The sequence below is a fragment of the Staurois parvus genome, unplaced genomic scaffold, assembly GCF_062004578.1.
Source record: "Staurois parvus isolate SC_StPar_1 unplaced genomic scaffold, SC_StPar_1.0 ptg000053l, whole genome shotgun sequence".
NCBI lineage: Eukaryota > Metazoa > Chordata > Amphibia > Anura > Ranidae > Staurois > Staurois parvus.
Genome location: NW_028317849.1, coordinates 2,629,551 through 2,647,257, shown reverse-complemented (window position 1 = coordinate 2,647,257; position 17,707 = coordinate 2,629,551). Strand labels below are relative to the sequence as shown.

The 17,707-nt window shown below is 41.0% G+C and overlaps 1 protein-coding gene across 2 annotated transcripts in view; it reads right to left on the bottom strand.

Annotated features, from left to right (window-relative positions):
- The window catches only part of CELF5 (CUGBP Elav-like family member 5), a 184,028-nt gene that overhangs the window by 10,958 nt on the left and 155,363 nt on the right, over positions 1 to 17,707 (bottom strand). Inside the window, exons 3-9 of one of the 2 annotated variants that reach the window (XM_089667183.1) lie at positions 14,903 to 14,951; positions 12,244 to 12,372; positions 11,719 to 11,798; positions 10,006 to 10,152; positions 3,812 to 3,956; positions 3,097 to 3,243; positions 2,937 to 3,002 (exon numbers count right to left, since the gene is read on the bottom strand). In XM_089667183.1, coding sequence (XP_089523309.1) covers positions 2,937 to 3,002; positions 3,097 to 3,243; positions 3,812 to 3,956; positions 10,006 to 10,152; positions 11,719 to 11,798; positions 12,244 to 12,372; positions 14,903 to 14,951 — 763 coding nt within the window. The remainder of the gene's footprint in view (positions 1 to 2,936; positions 3,003 to 3,096; positions 3,244 to 3,811; positions 3,957 to 10,005; positions 10,153 to 11,718; positions 11,799 to 12,243; positions 12,373 to 14,902; positions 14,952 to 17,707) is intronic. The other variant, XM_089667192.1, reaches the window with a different exon arrangement.

Here is a 17,707-nt window from a genome sequence, read left to right as displayed (position 1 = left end):
CAGGAGGGAAGGGCCAGGAGCGCTGGTGGGGGACCCGAGAAGGGGAGGGTCAGAGCTGCACTGTGCAAAACCACTGCACAGAGCATGCAAGTATAAAACATGTTTGTTATTAAAAAAAAACAAACAAGCTTGCCTTTAACTGCTTCTGTGCCGCCCTATAGCAGAAATACTGCCACAGGGTGACAAGGGTGAACAAAATCCTGCATATATACGTGACTTTGCAGTTATGGGTAGGGGCATGCGCATGCCCAACACACTACGCCATTCACGGCCTTGGTTGTCAATCACCGGGTCCCGGCCGGTGGTTCCTCACAGGCACTCGTTGATCGCCGAGTATTACCGATGGGGGAGAGACCTGTGTATAAACAACACAGATCTCTCCCGTCAGCTCCTGCACACTGCTTTGTATGGCTCTGCATAGCAGAGCCATACAAAGCAGTGTGCTTACAGTGAAACACAGCCCACATAGTGAAACAGCACACAGCACAGTTAACCCTTTTATTGCCCCACATGTTAACCCCTTCCTGCCCAATACCATTAGTACAGTGTCAGTGCTTTTTATTAACACTGATCACTGTATTGGTGTCACTGGGGATGTCAGTGACACCAAGTCAGTTCCCCCCCCCAGTGTCAGAATGCCTGCTGCAGTTCCACAGTCACACTATAAGTTTCTGATATCTGCCATTACTAGTAAAAAAAAAAAAAAATTCCAGTATATATACTGCCATTTGTAAACTTTCACGTAAACCAATAAATTTACATGTATTGGGATTTTTTTTTAGCAAAGACATGTAGCAGAATACATCTGGCCAAAATTTATGACAAAATTTGATTTTTTAAATTTTTTTTACTAGGTATGTTTAACACCTTCCCGCCTGGCCTAATGCAGATTGACTGTCGGGCCGGACACTTGCCATTGTGACTGGGCATCATATGATGTCCTGTGAAAACGAGACGTTCACGTGGCCGTGCAGCCGTGCAGCAGTGCGATCTGTCACCAGCTGTGTCCACAGGACACAGCCGATGACATATCACTACACCGGCTCGTTGTCAGTGTCATGTGACTGCTGTGACCAATCACAGCAGATCACATGTCAATTGTATACAATGGATGGCTTCCTATCATGCCATCCATTGTATACAATTATGTTGTTAGCTGTGACTGGTCAAGGCAGTCACATGATACAGACAGGGCCAATCACAGCCCATCTGTATCGTGATCAGCTTTGCCCAATCACAGCTAATCACAACAAAAGACTGAATGAATCAGTTTCATTCAGTAACAATGATTGCAAATATCAATGAAATACATTGGTATTAGCAATCATAATGTGTTAAAAAAAAAGTCCTGATCACTTGCCCAGAGTAGTTCAATGTTACTATGGTAACACTGTATTGCTTTGGTCACAGTGTGCTGAAAAATAAAATAGTAAAAAAAAGAAAAAACGTAATTAAAAATAAAAATAATAATAGAAACATTTAAAAAAAATACAAATTCAATTATTATTATTTTCACCAAAGAAATGTAGCAGAATACATTTTGATCTAAATGAAGGAAGAAATTGTATTTATTTGCAAAATTGTATAACAGAAACAAAGAAAAGTGTGTTTTTTTTTCCAAAAGTTTCAGGTGTTTTTTGTTTTATTTAGCAAAAAATAAAAAAACTCAGTGATGATTAAACACCACCAAAAGAAAGCTCTATTTGTGTGAAAAAATGATAACAATTTCATATGGGTACAGTGTTGCATGACCACCCAATTGTCATTCAAAGTGTGACAGCGCTGAAAATTGGCCTGGCCAGGAAGGGGGTATAAGTGCCTGGTACTGAAGTGGTTAATAGCAAAAAGTCAAAAATATTGTTTTTTTCTCGAAATTGTTGTTTTTTTGTTTATAGCGCAAAAAAATAAAAATGCACAGGCAATCAAATACCACAGAAAGAAAGCTCTATTTGTGGGGAAAAAAGGACATAAATTTCATTTGGGTGCGGCATTGAACGACCACGCAATTGTCAGTGAAAGTAACGCAGCGCCATATTTCAAAAAATGGCCTGGTCAGGAAGGGGGTAAATCCTCAGGAGGGCAAGTGGTTAATGTCACTTTAACACATACTTAATACCAGGGGCGGACTGACAACTCATGGGGCCCCCGGGCAATAGGGGATCATGGGCCCCTGTGTCCTTGCCCAAACTCAAAAAAGCCTATGAAAAAAGGTACCAGGGGTATCTCATGGGGCCCCCTACTGACCCCGGGCCCTCGGGCAGTGCCCAAGTTTCCAAATGGTCAGTCCGCCCCTGCTTTATACATGATCTATAGCTACTGTATGTACTTTAGAATATGATCCAGAATTGGCACAGGAATCACACACTAATACTGGGAGGAAATGAAACCCCTGTAGTCAGTACTTTGCCAGAACCAACCTGCAGACCTTAGTACTAGAAGGCAGAATTGTTCTACTGTCAAACCTTAATGACTTGGAGAGGATCTGCCTCCAAGCAGTGGGCCAAAATCCCTCCTGAGATGTGTGCAAACCTGGTGGCCAACTACAGCAAACGTCTTACCTCTGTGACTGCCAACAAGGGATTTTCCACCAAGTACTAAGTCATGTTTTGTGAAGGGGATCAAATACTTATTTCCCTCATGAACATGCAAATCAGTGCATAATTTGTTAGACATGCATTTCTTTAGAATTTTTTGTTGCTATTCTGTCTCTTTGTTACAATACACCTTTTAGACTGATCATTTCTTTGTGAATGGGCAAACATTCAGAACCAGGATCAAATACTTATTTCCTTCACTGTATAACAATATTCAGAGCAGCGTTTTTATGTTATTTTAGAGGTTACCTATAGGGTAGGGAGTGGTTAGATAAGAAACTGTCATATAAACTGCCCTAGGGGAGGAGAACAAGAAATCCAGGCTGGCATACAGTAGGATACCTGAATACTGCTGTACCCCAGGGAAGGATGGGTGCAGGCTCTCCACTGTCAGTGCTGGACTTTGGGCTATAAAAGAAAGCAAAGACAAAACATGATACATTGGTGATACAGTGATGAGGGTTACTGCTGTTTTACTTGTAAGTTTTAAAGTACAACTAACCTGGGTATGGCACAATGCTATTGGTGTAAATTGTATCCAAAGCAGGATGGCTGCTAGGAAATGGTACGAGCCCCGGAAATCCATTGGTTAGTGGGGCAACCAGGCCAGGTACAGCAGCAGTACCAATGACTGGCGGAGAATGTAGTCCTGCGGAGCAAATATAAATGGCCAAAAAATATAAATTAATAGCACAGCTTTAATAACAGCTGTACACAGTTGCTAAGCAACACGTCAGTGTCATTAACCAATGTATTCCTCCCAATGTCACTAAGCAACTTAACTCTTCTCAATGTTACTAAGCAACACAACTCCTGATATTATAAGGCTGCTTCCAGTGTTGCTAAGCAACTGAAACCCTTCTTTATACAAAGGAACTCTGTACACTATTGCAAAACATCTCCCCCTCCCAGTGTTGCTATGCAACTCAATTGCTTTCAGTGTCAAGACGCTACTTGGATTATTACAAAAAATATCTGTTAACCATCTAAATTATTATAGAGTTGTGACAAATCTGGAAAAATGTATCAAACAGGCAGCATTTTATACATATGTTGCTATTGTAAAACAATATACAGTCATAGTTAAAGATCAGTAATTGTCATATAAACTGAAAACAAGAGCTCTCTTGGCACAATTAATATCCGTGATATATGCCATCATGGTATATATATGTTCATTTTGTATAGCACTACAGTGCTTTTTACCTTTTGCTTACCTGATGCTGGTGTGATGGGTGTGGCAGGGAGCCCATTCAGGTTGACAGCTCCTATTTGTTGAATATGGCATGGTGGAAACGCCACGCCAGGGCTCAGATAACTACCGTGAGATGTTGACAGAACTGTTGTCTGCTGTTGCATCAGCTATAAAGCAGAGATAATGGGTTGGACGTTATGCAAACTGGACAAGCATGATCAGCTCACAGATGGAATTTTTTTTAAATGATCCTTTATATTTCTTAATGGTTATAAGTAGTACAAGCTATCATTAATTTGTAATCTGCTAAAACCTTTACTCTAAACCTAATTTTGTTTTAGGAATGATGAGGAGGACCTATACAACCCTTAACAAAAAATCTTTAGGTAATCTTAGTATGGAAATACTAGCCTAAAAAGTAGCAATACCAGCAAGCATCAAACCCTAAAGACGCTTTCAAGTCCAATCTGCAATGGCTCAACACAGATCTTTAAGGCAGTGCTTTCTCTAGTCATAGAAAAAAATGAGCATATTCAAGCAGTGTTTATATTTTCTGAAATCCCCTGAAGCTTGCCTAAGCAACAGTGAGCACTCCCATGAAGAACTGTATTAAAATGGTGTTGAAGGGTACTTCAAGAGCTTGAAGAAATCACTCAAACCTTATGATTACCGAGGATTCTTTTAAGGCTAGTGATTGTTTGTCACCTAAGATCAACCAAATCCCATGTGTTTAGGGTCTATGCTTAGAGCCAGTGTAATGATAATCCTCTGGTGACCTTCTCCTTTTCCTTTGCTGCTACTACCTGTCAGCCCTACTGACCTCACAGAAAAATTCTTTAACAGCAAAAATGAGGGCAAGCAGAGCGAAGATGGTACTAATGAATGCTGCTGGAAGTATCCTATGTGTCTGCAAACATTAGAAGAGTTGTACAATCAAGCTCCCATCACCTTTACCAAGATCAGTGCAAGACTACTTCACATCATTAGGATCTTGTTCACACTTGCTCAAAAGACTGATGCAGAACAAATGCGTCTACAGTGTTAAGGCATGTTAACTCGTTGGCGCTGGCACCTCCTGGCCCTTTAAGGGTTTCAAAAGCCGGGAGGCGGGGCGGGGTTTAGGGTCATGTGACCACCGTGACGCGCCGTCACGGTGGTCACATGATTGGGAATGGTCCCGATCGAAAGAGGAGATCGGGACCTTTCCGTGAGTACCGGACATGTGTTCTGGGAGCACGCAGGGTGTGCGCTCTCAGCACATATGTTCTTTTTTAATAGAACGCAAATGTGCAGCTGCTCTGTGTCTAGGTCCAGATGCCAGGAGGCTGCACATTTGCGCTCAGCTGGCGTATATGACGTGCATTGAAAGCACATTAAAGCGAAGTTACACTCAAAAGTGGAAGCTCCACTTATTTGCCTCCTCCTCCCCCTCCATTGCCATATTTGGCACCTTTTGGGGGGGAGCAGATACCTATTTTTGACAGGTACCCACTCCCACTTCCGGTCCAGTTTGCTGCAGCGAAGTGGCCGGAAGTTTCGCCCCCTCCTCCCTCCCACGGTCTCCTGGGAACTTTCATAGGTCCCAGGAGACTGCCAGACCAATCAGGAGGTGCAGCGCGACTCGTGCATGCACAGTGGGCACCAGGCTGTGAAGCCGCAAGCTGTCACAGCCTGGTGCCCACAGTTGAGATGCTGGTGCAGTGGAGGAGAGAAGGAGAGAAGGGACGGCATGGGTGAGTACATCGCTGGACCCTGGACAGGTGTGCGTTTGTTAAAAGTCATCAGCTACAGTTTTTGCAGTTGCTGACTCTTAATAAACACAAAAACGGCTTTAAAATGCATCCCAGGAGCCTTTTTTTGTTGTTGTAATAAATAAGGCCAAACGCTCTGCAAAGGAGTGCCATTGCCTGCCAGCGCATTTGTAGCATATTACCATTGACTTTAATGGAAAGAACTGAGATGCTTCAACTCCTTCCAAACTCGACAAGTAGCTTCATTTTTGAAGTGCAACGACGCAACACAAACGCTTCATGTTTTGATAATATGAACAGCTCTGTGCACTGTCCATATTATTGATTGCAGACTGCTTTACTAGGCATTTGAGAGTAAAAAACACGCCCTAAACGCCTGCTTTTAATACTAGTGTGAACTGGGCCTTACATAGAATCAAACTTATTCTAACATCATCAGGACAAATCTAATTCAAGTAAGAACCTGGACTTCTATATGTGCGTTTTACACATATCCACATGGTGGAATTTTTTTAAAGGCTGCTGTTTATTAGTTTTGTTGTTAGCCAAATGCGCAAAATAAGGACAATGGTGGGACAACCATATCAAGTCAATGGCAGAAAAGGCTGATGTGTTATACAGTTGTCATAACACAAGGGGGCAATCTTTCCCAACAATTCTCAGCCAAAATGAACTCATTCACTATTAGTTGTTGGTTATCTGCCCCAGGGAAGCAGTACTGAGAATTTCTCTCTTCTAGTTGTGACGTACTAAGTGTCTCTCCAGCTCTCAGCTGCATTTCCTTCCAATCCCAGCTCAGTCTCTTCCCTTTCCTAGCTGTCTGTCTTTAGCTCCCCAAGCTGTATATATATCTGCATTCTCTGCTTCATTTTTTTCAGTTGTGCTCCATCAATCACCAATCCATATTCCATTTCACGTTATCACAAGCCCCATCGTTCAACAGTGCAAGATTTATCACTTCTAATTTCCAGCTCCCTATCTCCAGGTCAAAGCTGTACATCTTCCATCTGTAAGTCCTTCTTTTTCACTTGCACTTTGGAATACAAATTATGACTCAATCTCATAGCTCATGTTCGGTTGCCAGTTATGTATAGCTTTTCTAACCCCCAGGATTTTGTACTACATAAAATCAAATATATAAATGCTAAATACCTATGCTTTAAAACCTGCGTTTTATCTATAGACCTAGCTATAAACTTGTCCTTACTATGCACACCTTACCAAAGCTATAGAAGTCATACCGATTCTGTTGTGGTAGTGTAGTTCAGTTGTCACAAAGTGGACTTCTAATAATTAGAGATGAGCTTTGGGTTTTAGTTGAACATGAGTTCCACCTGTATCCAGCCTGTTCACAGTTCGGTGAACAAACAGACCATTTCTGGCCAGTTTGCCAAACTGGACCCCTAAGCTGATTTTTATAAACAAACATCAGCCAGAAGTCTATCATATTGTGACAGCAGTATGGTCACTGTGTTTGTAAACAGACCGTCCAGGGATGTTAGGTGATCTCATGACCATATTTTGCCAGTGATGACACCCAGCATCCTTAGTTGGTTTGTTTTCATACAGCAGTTAGATGAGGATCTATCATTTGCAACGGGAGTAGGGATAGGAGATCATCAGGCAGTGACAGGGCCGTCTTAACACACGGGCACCCCTTGTTCCCCAATCCCCCATCCAGGGGCAGACTGACCATTTGGAAACTCGGACACTGCCCGAGGGCCCGGGGTCAGTAGGGGGCCCCATGAGATGCCCCTGGTACCTTTTTCATAGGCTTTTTTGAGTTTGGGCAAGGACACAGGGGCCCCATGATCCCCTATTGCCCAGGGGCCCCATGAGTTGTCAGTCCGCCCCTGCCCCCACCCATCTCAGTTTCCAGCACTCTCCTGGTGCTTTGTGGGGTAAAGGGAGAACCCCTGAAGTGAATCATCTTACTGCTGCCGCTGTTTGCTTTGGTGGGATGTGTACTCCTCCAATCCCCATCGACCCTCCTCTCTTATTCACCCTATGTGATCGAAGCAGTACACATTCTGCCCACACAAGCAACAGCAGTAGTAAGATGCTCTGCCTTGGGGGAGGTTGTCCCTTAAACCCTGCAAAGAACCAGAAACTGCATGGAGAAGGTAGAGGGGGACGTGGGACATGTCATTCTGATTATAATTTTAGCCCAGTGACAGAATGCCAGAACTGGGAAGATATGTGACAGCAGCTTCCCTGTGCTGCTCTGCTTGAAGAGACCATCTCTGTATTATATATTTTTGCACCCTATGCTGCACTCTCCTGCCCCCTTTACTGTACCCTCCTGACCTCCCTGTACTGTACCCTCCTGCCCCCCTGTACTGTGCCCTCATGCCCCCCCCCAATTCTCTGTACTGTGCCTTCAATGCCGTGCTGACCCCCCTACTCTGCCCATCTGACACTCTGTCCTCTGCGCTATTGGCTTTTTATATTGTTAGAAATCTAAGGCCTCCTTATTATAAAAGGGGGCTTTTAGAGTCTGATAAGTTTCCCTTTTGGGGACAGAATGTTGGGATGAGGCCCTTATGCCCTCCACATAGGAAAACGTTATCTTGCAAGGTGCCTCAGGTAAACAAACAATGTCCCTTTTAAAGGAGTACATTGTACTGACCCGTTATTTCACATGTAGGTTTAAAGGTATCCCAAAAGCATGTTATTTAAAGGATTTGATTAACAATGCACTTTAAAAGACCCTCTCCTTATAGAACGGTGTCTTTTTCTAATCTTTGTTTTTGTATAGTTATTTGTCCCCAATGGCAGTGCTCAGTACCCATGCCTTTTTTTAACAAAAGCCTTAGAAAAGGCAGGAGAAAAATAGTATGATTTGACATAGGCTTCAATGGAGTTTGGTGCTCTGTCTGGTGTTTGGGAGCTTTCCAACAATTAGACAAATGACAAGCAAATTGAATTTTGCCTGGTTTGCCAATCATTACTAATCTATCTAACATTTGTATTCAACATTTGTAGAGATAAACTGGCAGAAGTTGGGAAAGGAAGTGTGCTATAGCATAGAAACCAACAGGCTTGTTTAATAAGTACAAAGTCCTAAGACTTACCAACCAACATGATTTTTACTTTGTGTTTGTTGTTGAAGGATACTGCACATGATCAGTGCTCTTCTTTTTTAAATAAGCCAGCCAGATGTCTCTATGTACAACCTACTTCCTCTTCTATCGCAAATTAATTTTCAGTAATATACAGAGAATAGGTGCAGGAACTCTCCACCTTTTGAGTCACCATTATCTCTGCCCCCTACCCACCTCCAAGTACTGTCCCTTGGTTCCACCTCCTACCCACCTTCCAGGACCGCCCTTTTTAGAGAATACAGAACCAAGTATAATTTTGTGGTACTTAAGTAATTTGTATGTAATGTGTTAATGATAATAAGAAAAATCAGTAGAATACAGTAGATCCCCTACAGCCAGCAACAATTGATCCCCCACACAATAGACTCCCCAGCAACAATGGACCCCCCCACAACAAAATACCAGCCAGCATCAATATTCCCTCCAGCAGCTTGCAACAAAAGACTCTATAAAAGGAGATCCCTACAGCAACAACTGATCCCCTCCCAGCAATAAAAGACTCTCCCAGCAACAATAGACCTCCATGCAACAGTAGATTCCCATCAGTGGCAATGGATCCCCCAGCAGCCAACATCAATAGACCCTCCAGCACGCCCCAGCACCCTTTGCCATTACATACATTCAGCGCCGGAGGTGCTGAAACTGCGCTCCTCCCACGTTCCCACTGAAAAAAAGCCCTGGTGATATAACCCTAAAGTACAGCTCATGTTGTTCTATTATGTATTATAACTGCCTCTCCTTTGCATCAAATGGACCAATAGCTATGTGCAGATCTCTACAAATCACTACATTCTCACTTTGATTAGTATATACAGTATTTATTCACCCCCAGGTTATTTTTACTGATCTATAGATGACTGCTTAGTACTCCATCTATGCAGAGTCCATGCTGTCCTTAGCCTGTCTGTAAGGGTGGTAAGCTATCAGTTGTTTAATTACTACACCACAAGTTCACATTTTGTCTAATGACTCTTAATCATTTTGCAATATATCATTTCTGTTTGCTTGTTGCCACGCTTATACACCTATTTGCCCTGAGGACACAGAATTGTTTAATGTTCATATATACACTAAAATGCAGCCTACACAGAATAAGCCCAGGTCTACATTCAAGCTTGCTTACACATCAAATCTGAGAATACTATAAATGAGTCACACTTGTATCACCTGCCCAGTGCAGTTATACAACTGTTCACATAAAATGTAAAATGTTGCATATTTGTGATCTATCAAGGGAATTTTTGTTTAAAACCCACTGCATGAGTTATTCTACTTCCACACTGACACAGCAATCACTAGTTCAGTCTAGTTTACTACCCGCACTACATGTGCATTCTGACAAAGCAAATTGGAACACTTACCGCTTGTGCATATGCACTGTATGGACTTATGGGGAGTGCTAATGATGGGGTAAAGATTCCCAGCTGACCAACCATTTGTTGCATCCGGCGCAGTGTTCTCTCCTTATCTGTATCCGCAAATTTAACCACAAGGCTGGATGAGGCACCCTGGTAGTATAGGGTAAAAAACAGTGTAAATACTAGGTCTGTTATTATAGTAAGGAATGGATACATTATAAACTGGTCATGAACAACTACAGTATGTTTCAGGCAGCATAAAAAGGTAACATAAAACAAGCATTATTAGGGTCCATGCACACTGGGCTTAACAAAGTTCTTTTGGCAGAAAAAAACACTCATATAGAGCGTTTTTGTACAGGAGTTTATGAGCGTTTCGCGTTTATTTCTGTCAGGAAACTCCTCCCAAAACACAATCCAGAAGAGTTTTCTTTTCTGCCAATAAACGCTGAGCTTAATATATGTCTCTGAACGTCCTAATATGCATGGACACATAGGATAACACTGAGCAGCCTCTACAGGAAAACCGCTAAACTCCTGTAGAAGCATTTTAAGCCCAGTGTGCATGGACCCTAAATCATTTTATTTTAGAATGGAACTCCAGAAACTAACTTTATTGCCAACCTTCATTGGTCCAACTTGGGATGATATTGCCATTTAAGCTTTATCTTATATCTGAATTCTTGCGATGCCAAAACCATTGTAGTAGCCTGTACTACATACAGAGATAACAGCGCTCTTCTCAGTTCTGCTCAAGTGGTTTCCCCTCTGCACACTGAACACAAGGGATCACTTTCTTGGCACTGCTGCAATTTATAAAATATCTAGTTTTTTTCTTCAATGAATGCAAGACATTTTCCGTTTGAGGTAAACATCACAACATCACTGCCTCTCCTTTCTACGTCAATTAGAAAATGCTTGGAATCACTGGAAAAATACATTCTTTCAATAGCAGTGGTGCCATGCGAATGAGGCCATGCGAGCTGTGCCATGTGAGCAACCCCCTGCTATGCAGAGGGGAAGTTGCTTGAGCAGGATCCAGAATAATCGGGGTTATCATTGAATTTAGTGCACGCTACTCCAGTGGTTTTCAGCACCCCCAGTGACCCTCCTCTATAAGATTTTGATAATTATATTGTGCCAAGCTGAACCAATAAAAACTGGCAATAAAGATAAATCCTGGGGTTCAACTTTAAGGGAAACCTACATGGAGAGTAAGGTGAAAGTAGCCACTGCTAACTTCTTGCAACAATGCTAGCTATTTTGTTGTCATGCTAACAGAATGCGTTCAACAGTTTGAGTCACCAACCTGAAACAAGTATGCAGATCAAGAGTTCTGAGTTTGCAGGTCAGTCACTCATAAGCTATGTTAGATGCAGCCAGGTAGCTAGTATTTTCAGAAGAAGGCCAACAGTGATAGCCTACAGATTTCTTTCAGTGTGGGTTTTTTTCAGCTGACTGAAACGGGGTTTCTGTGCTGCCCATAAGAAACAACAAATTTATATCCAATTGACTAGTGCAAGTTAGAAAAGAAACCAAGATTTTGAACAAAATTTGTGCCAAGTAATATATTTTTCTCTACCTTACAACTTTTATGAGCGGCTATATGTAATTTAAGAATAGGTCACCTACATTGGCTAAGTTATCTTTCTTTCTTAAAGAATTTGAAAATGTTACCGGTTGTTGCTTCGTGAGGCCGGGATACGTATAACTTACTGGCATTGTCTGACTTCCATGCAGGGCATGTATCGCTGCCTGAGCTTCAGCATGAGATGAAAACTTTACAAAAGCACAGCCTAAAAAACAAAACAGTACAGAGACTGCTAAGAATCCACAGTTCAAAAGGTAATAATATCATAGTTTAATGAATAAAATATGACTAACTACTTTCCACAGACAGACATACAGGTATTACATTGAAATTGGAGCTACACCCTGTATGTGTCCCTACATCCTTCCCTCACACCTTGGCCTACAGCTGCCTCCTCAATTTCCCACCTGCTATAAAGGGTGCAGTGACTGTTTAATGTGTACAGAAGCAGTCACTTTGGTAGAAAGCAGTGCTCTCCCATAGGGTGGGGGTATGAAGGAAGACACTACATCAAAAAAAACCTTGCGTGGCACAAATGAATGGACATTCTATGGTCACAAAGGCCAACAAGCCATGGGTCTTTAAAAGGTTTTGTAATCCAAGCCTTTTTCTCAGATCAGCTGACAGAACAGCCCACTTTCTGAACTTACCTTTGCTGCTTCCATCAGGCCCCCGTAGAACAGAACATTCCTCAATAGAGCCAAAGGCTTGAAACATGCTGGTCACCTCTTCTTCTGATTGTTGTTTGCTCAGCATCCCCACAAACAGTTTGCGGTCACCTACGGCCCAATATTAAAGTTAGTGCCAGCTGCCACATTCTATACTGGGGTTTACAGATGTATCTGACAAGAATGAAAATGCCATTGGTGAAGGCGATATAAAAATATATTGGTGTTTTATACTACAAGGGGCCTACCATATGCGGGGTTTTCAAGACAGGCAGCACATTTCAATCCATCTAACAGTACTTTTCTTACCTCACATTGATTTATTATCTAGTAAACAGTAATGATGTACATATACAGGTTGATTACCTTGATAGATTAACCTGCTTTACACATAGAATTCCAATAACCATCTGATAAATGTTGGAAAAATGACTCATTCAACCAATGGATGTGTTCTGCACTGGGATGGTAGATCCAGATGTGTAATGGCCACCCATCTGTCAAATCCCCAGTATAACCCAGATGTTCACCACTGAAGATGAATTCCAGGATCACAGATGAGATGTTAGGAACAAGGATACAAAGACATTCATTGGAAAATGCAGTCATTGCACAACTGGACTTTTAAATTTTGGCTGGTCGCTGCACAAATGTTCAGTTGCCCAAGCTTATATTTTCTAACCCCTACATGGGAAATTACTTGCAGGTTAGGTTATAATGTCACAATGCAAGGTGGTAACTGACCTGTATATGTGAAATTTGTTGCCTGGAGGCCCATTCACAGTGGGTCTTATGTATCAACATGTTCTTACCTGGAAATGGAGTTATTCCCCAATAGCCATCAATCAGATTCAAACTTGAAGGGCAAGCCTGATGCTATTTGGTGGATAAACAATAGCAATCCACGTTTTTAGTAAGAACACTTTGATACATAATATTTGCCCAATTCAAACACATTAACTCATGACAATCTGTTTTTAATGCCAATGTAAAATCCCATTTAATGACGCTATTGACATTTCTAAGGCATGTGTGCAACACATGGAATGGTAAATGACACAATATACTACATACTACACATGCGGGGTTTACTCATGCACATACAGCAGCTGCACCACTACTGTATATTGTAATACTGTGTTGAATGACATTCATGTGACCGAAAAATGACAAATGTATTGACTGAACAATATGTTAATCTCTTATACATATAGTAGCGTGTACATATTCCTCAGGGTGATTCAAATGTATACATTTTCATGCAATTAGAATGCCATTATTCCATCTACCACATGCCTGTGGACTTAACACAATTGCACGCACTCATGTGTAATTCATGCAGAGTGGCAGACAAATGTCAGCGACCCACTAAACATTCCACAATATTGTATTGACATACTACACACAGCTGATACAGACCCCCCCTTTCTCCCCCACACACATGCTGCACAGAGCATCCTACTCCCTCTACCTCCCATCTTGCATGCTCTATTGCACTCCCTCTCTCTCCACAATCTCCCTCCACACAGACACACACCAGACCCCCCCTCTCTCCCCCCAAGAGCTTCTCTTTTTCTCTCTCCACCCCCTGACTGGCAATTTCACATGTCGTCCGGCAACCATGAAGATGTGTGTCTGAAGCTGAAAGCATCATCTGGTTGCCATGGCAATAGGCTGTGCCGGCACGCGGAGTGCCAGGGTGGTGGTGATGTATATTGCAAAGGGTTTAAGGAGTGCTCAGCTGCTGCAGACAGTGGCGGCAAAACCAGGTCAGGGAGGCTGGGCTAAGCAGGGGGATACTGGGACGCATGACTATATAATGATGATGATGAGCATCCTTGCAATAATAATAAGCATTTTAACCTGTGCAATCTAGTAGTAAAATGCATCTCTCTTGAACAATGCATGTTGCAAAATGATATAGAGAATGCAGACATTCGCAAACACATGTATACTCATGATCATTCCACAACTCACTTGAGTACACTTTTGAAAAAAAATATCTTTTAGCAAAACTGACTACTCAGTATGCCCGATGATGCAATAAACATACTGGATTTAACAAGCACATTCCAACAGGCATTGACTACCGACACAATAATAATGAATTGTGCTGCCCTGTATTATAATGATACACGGAATGACATACACATATGATTAAATCACCGTACAATATGATGATGCACAAAAAAGACAGATTTTTAGGTAATAGTGGTTCAAAACCAAGCCTTAGCTCTTGTAAGTCCAAATCTTTAGAAAAACAGCCGTCAGATGAAAGAGAAAACATTGGAGAGGCCGGATTTAATTAAGTGTACGATATTACAAATGTCTTGATTGAGAGCCACCAATCTGTCCATGAACTATGTTCAATGCTTTCAGCTATAAAATGATGATGAGTCTCCACACAGTGACAATGACCATGGCTCTCAGTATGAATCTGCAGTAATGAACATGCTGTGCTGTATAATGACACAGTGTAAATGCACATTGATGTTGAACACTCTGTGATCTAGGGTGTATAATAATCAATGTTTTACATGAACACACAGGCCCGCATGAGGATGGTTCTCTGAACTCAGGGATTCAGGATTGCTTTGGAAGACACTGCTAAGTATTTTCCCAGTTCTCATTGGATACATACCTCCCCGACTTTCGCTGTCTGCGGGCTTCACCTGAATGGGCCGTGCCATCTGGAACCAGAGAACACGCGGGATAAATGACCCAGACCTTTATTTAATACTGAAAAACGTATAGATTTTTTTTTAATGCTTGTGCCACACTGCACTAGCTCAAAAAGAAGGGTCATAATTGTCCTGCAAACATCAAACAGTTATAACAATTTATTCAGTCCAAAAGATGTCATATAATTACAGTATTCTGGTCATTTTAAGTGATTTTAAAATATTTGCAAAAAGTGCGCAAACATTTTTAAATTTTAATTTGTCATGAAAATTAGAAGTAATTGCAACATCCAACATACATGTACCAAAATTAATATATCATTGGGTTTTTTAAAGCAGAACTAAACTGCATCTGAGCACCACAAAATGAAATCGCTATTTAATTAATTTTTCATATTCAAAGCAAACTCATCCATCCATGTCTCCATACTTTATTTTGTTGAGAATTAAAAAACATTGCTATCATTTCTGGCAGTGGCCATCTTGAGTAAGGGCAGATGATTCATGCAGGATTTTCTTCCTGTAATCCTTCTGCCCTTAGCTCAGAATGAAGGCAGGAGGGTGTGCTTAGCTGAGAAAGCCCCTCCTCCCCTCCTGGGATGTATGCCATCATTTTGGCCTAGCCAAGAAACCAGAAAGCAACTGAACGAATGCAAAAAAAGTTTTAAACAAATAAATATAATATACCGTCCTATCTATTTACTAATGCTAGCTGCATCAGGATTAAAACTAGTCGATGTTGATTTAGAAAGTTTAGTTCCACTTTAAGACAGTGTTGGGTTGATTTGTATTGTGCAGTAATTCCTAATGTTTAGTATTATTGAGAAATTGCTTTTTGCCCCATTTCATCCTAAGATAACTAGCCCAGTAGGGTATTTGTAAATCCTACTTTGAGTCATCTTTTCCGTATTTTGCACTGATGAGGGCCAAACAGGCTGAAACCACTGTGTTCAATCTAAAAAAAATAATTCTGTAAATTTAGGCTGTATCTGTGCTATATGGAGCAGTACTGGATGCAGTTAGCCACGAAGGCAAACATGACTCCCGCCCTTATCCTAAAACAATGGAGAAAACCTTGGAATTATGTTGGAAATGATGACATTCAAACACCTTCCATTTTAGAAATGCACGTGGTAATTTACTGCCTACAGGTCAGTGAAAACAAAGGCAAATTCAGATGTGGATCCGTGTACTTTGTATATTTGCTGTTTACAGAGCTAAATAAGGCTGGTCTACAGTATGTTACTATATATATATATATATATATATATACATACACACACTGGATATTTGATGCATTTGGTGACCTGCCCATTTAATATATTCCCTGTTTAGAATAGACTGATTGACAAAACGCTAATCAACAGCTAAGAAAAAAAAGAGTAGAATGCAGAATAAGTAATATTCATCATATTGCTGTGCTGCCCCGTGGTGCTGACCCAGAACACATCACCAATAAATAGGCTAGCCTGTCTCTCAAATACAGAATATGTATGAGCTGACTGTGCAAAACAGACAACCTAGATAGCAGCTTGGAAATTCACCCACCTAAAGTGACCTTTGACACATACCAGTTTGAAAGCTTAAAGTCAACTCAAAGCTCTAAATATCATACTTTGTAAATGATATCGCTTACTTGTATTACATCCATGTTATGTGTTTAGGAAAACAAGCAGTTATTGAATTTCATTATGTTCATGGCTTTGTATCTTATTCTTCTTGTATATTATGGAATGTTTATTGCTATTCTACATAGTTAACGGCTAAGAAATCCCGATGCCAGTGCTGCTGATTGCTGCTATTCTTGGGATTGAAGGTAATATGGATATGAAACCTAATACGGGCAAAAGGAATATACACAATAGCAAGTTATACATAGATTTCTACAAAGGTAAAGCTCTGAATTTAATGTGTTACCTTTAATAGATTAAATAGCCCCAAGTATCCATAGGGACTGGTTAGCGTGTTTAGTCTGCATCATCTCTTGGGCTAATCACAATATTGGCTTCAGATCAGTGAGCTTGAATATGTGTAAGCCTATACTATGTGCAATTTGGATCTCATTAGAGAGCTAAAGAAAGAAAGTTCAGTGAACACATGGTTTCTACGCATGATAAAGTTAAGCAATAACAAACGCTACTGAAAAAATAAATATTTTATTTTATTAAATTGTATCCAAGGACAATATTTTTTATTTTAGATTTGGATAAAGCTGTCATGGATTAGAAATGTTGTCCCTTTATTGTTGTCTATGTCATCTTTTGGGAGATTCAATCTCTCTTTCTCCTAATGACTATTGTCACTGGGACAAAAAAGTGAAGGATAAACCAACAATTTCAGTTGCCACCAGAACAAGAACAGGAACATAGTAGTCTTCCATTGGGGACACTGGTTGCGATAACAGCTGTCCAGGGGAGGATTTTGCTTGCTAAGATTTTTTTCTCACTTTCCTGTTGTGTGTGTACAGAATAGGAAGTAAGGGGAAATTTCCCCAGTAGGGCACAGATACTGTTTATTTGGTGTACCATTCTCTAAAGTTGCATTTCTTTTTACACATTTTGCATACAAGCAATGTGGTAATGAAATGTTAACTTCTTTTTCCTTTATTTGGTCTTATAGAAGGTATTAAGGTAATGCAATAAAGGAAGGAAAAGGGAGTAGCCTACAAACACCTTAAAGTTTGGTCAGTAGGGCCAACAAAAAACCAAACAACTACACTTTTTTCTAAGCGCTGCCTAGAAAATAGTATGGGATCAAAGCCAAGT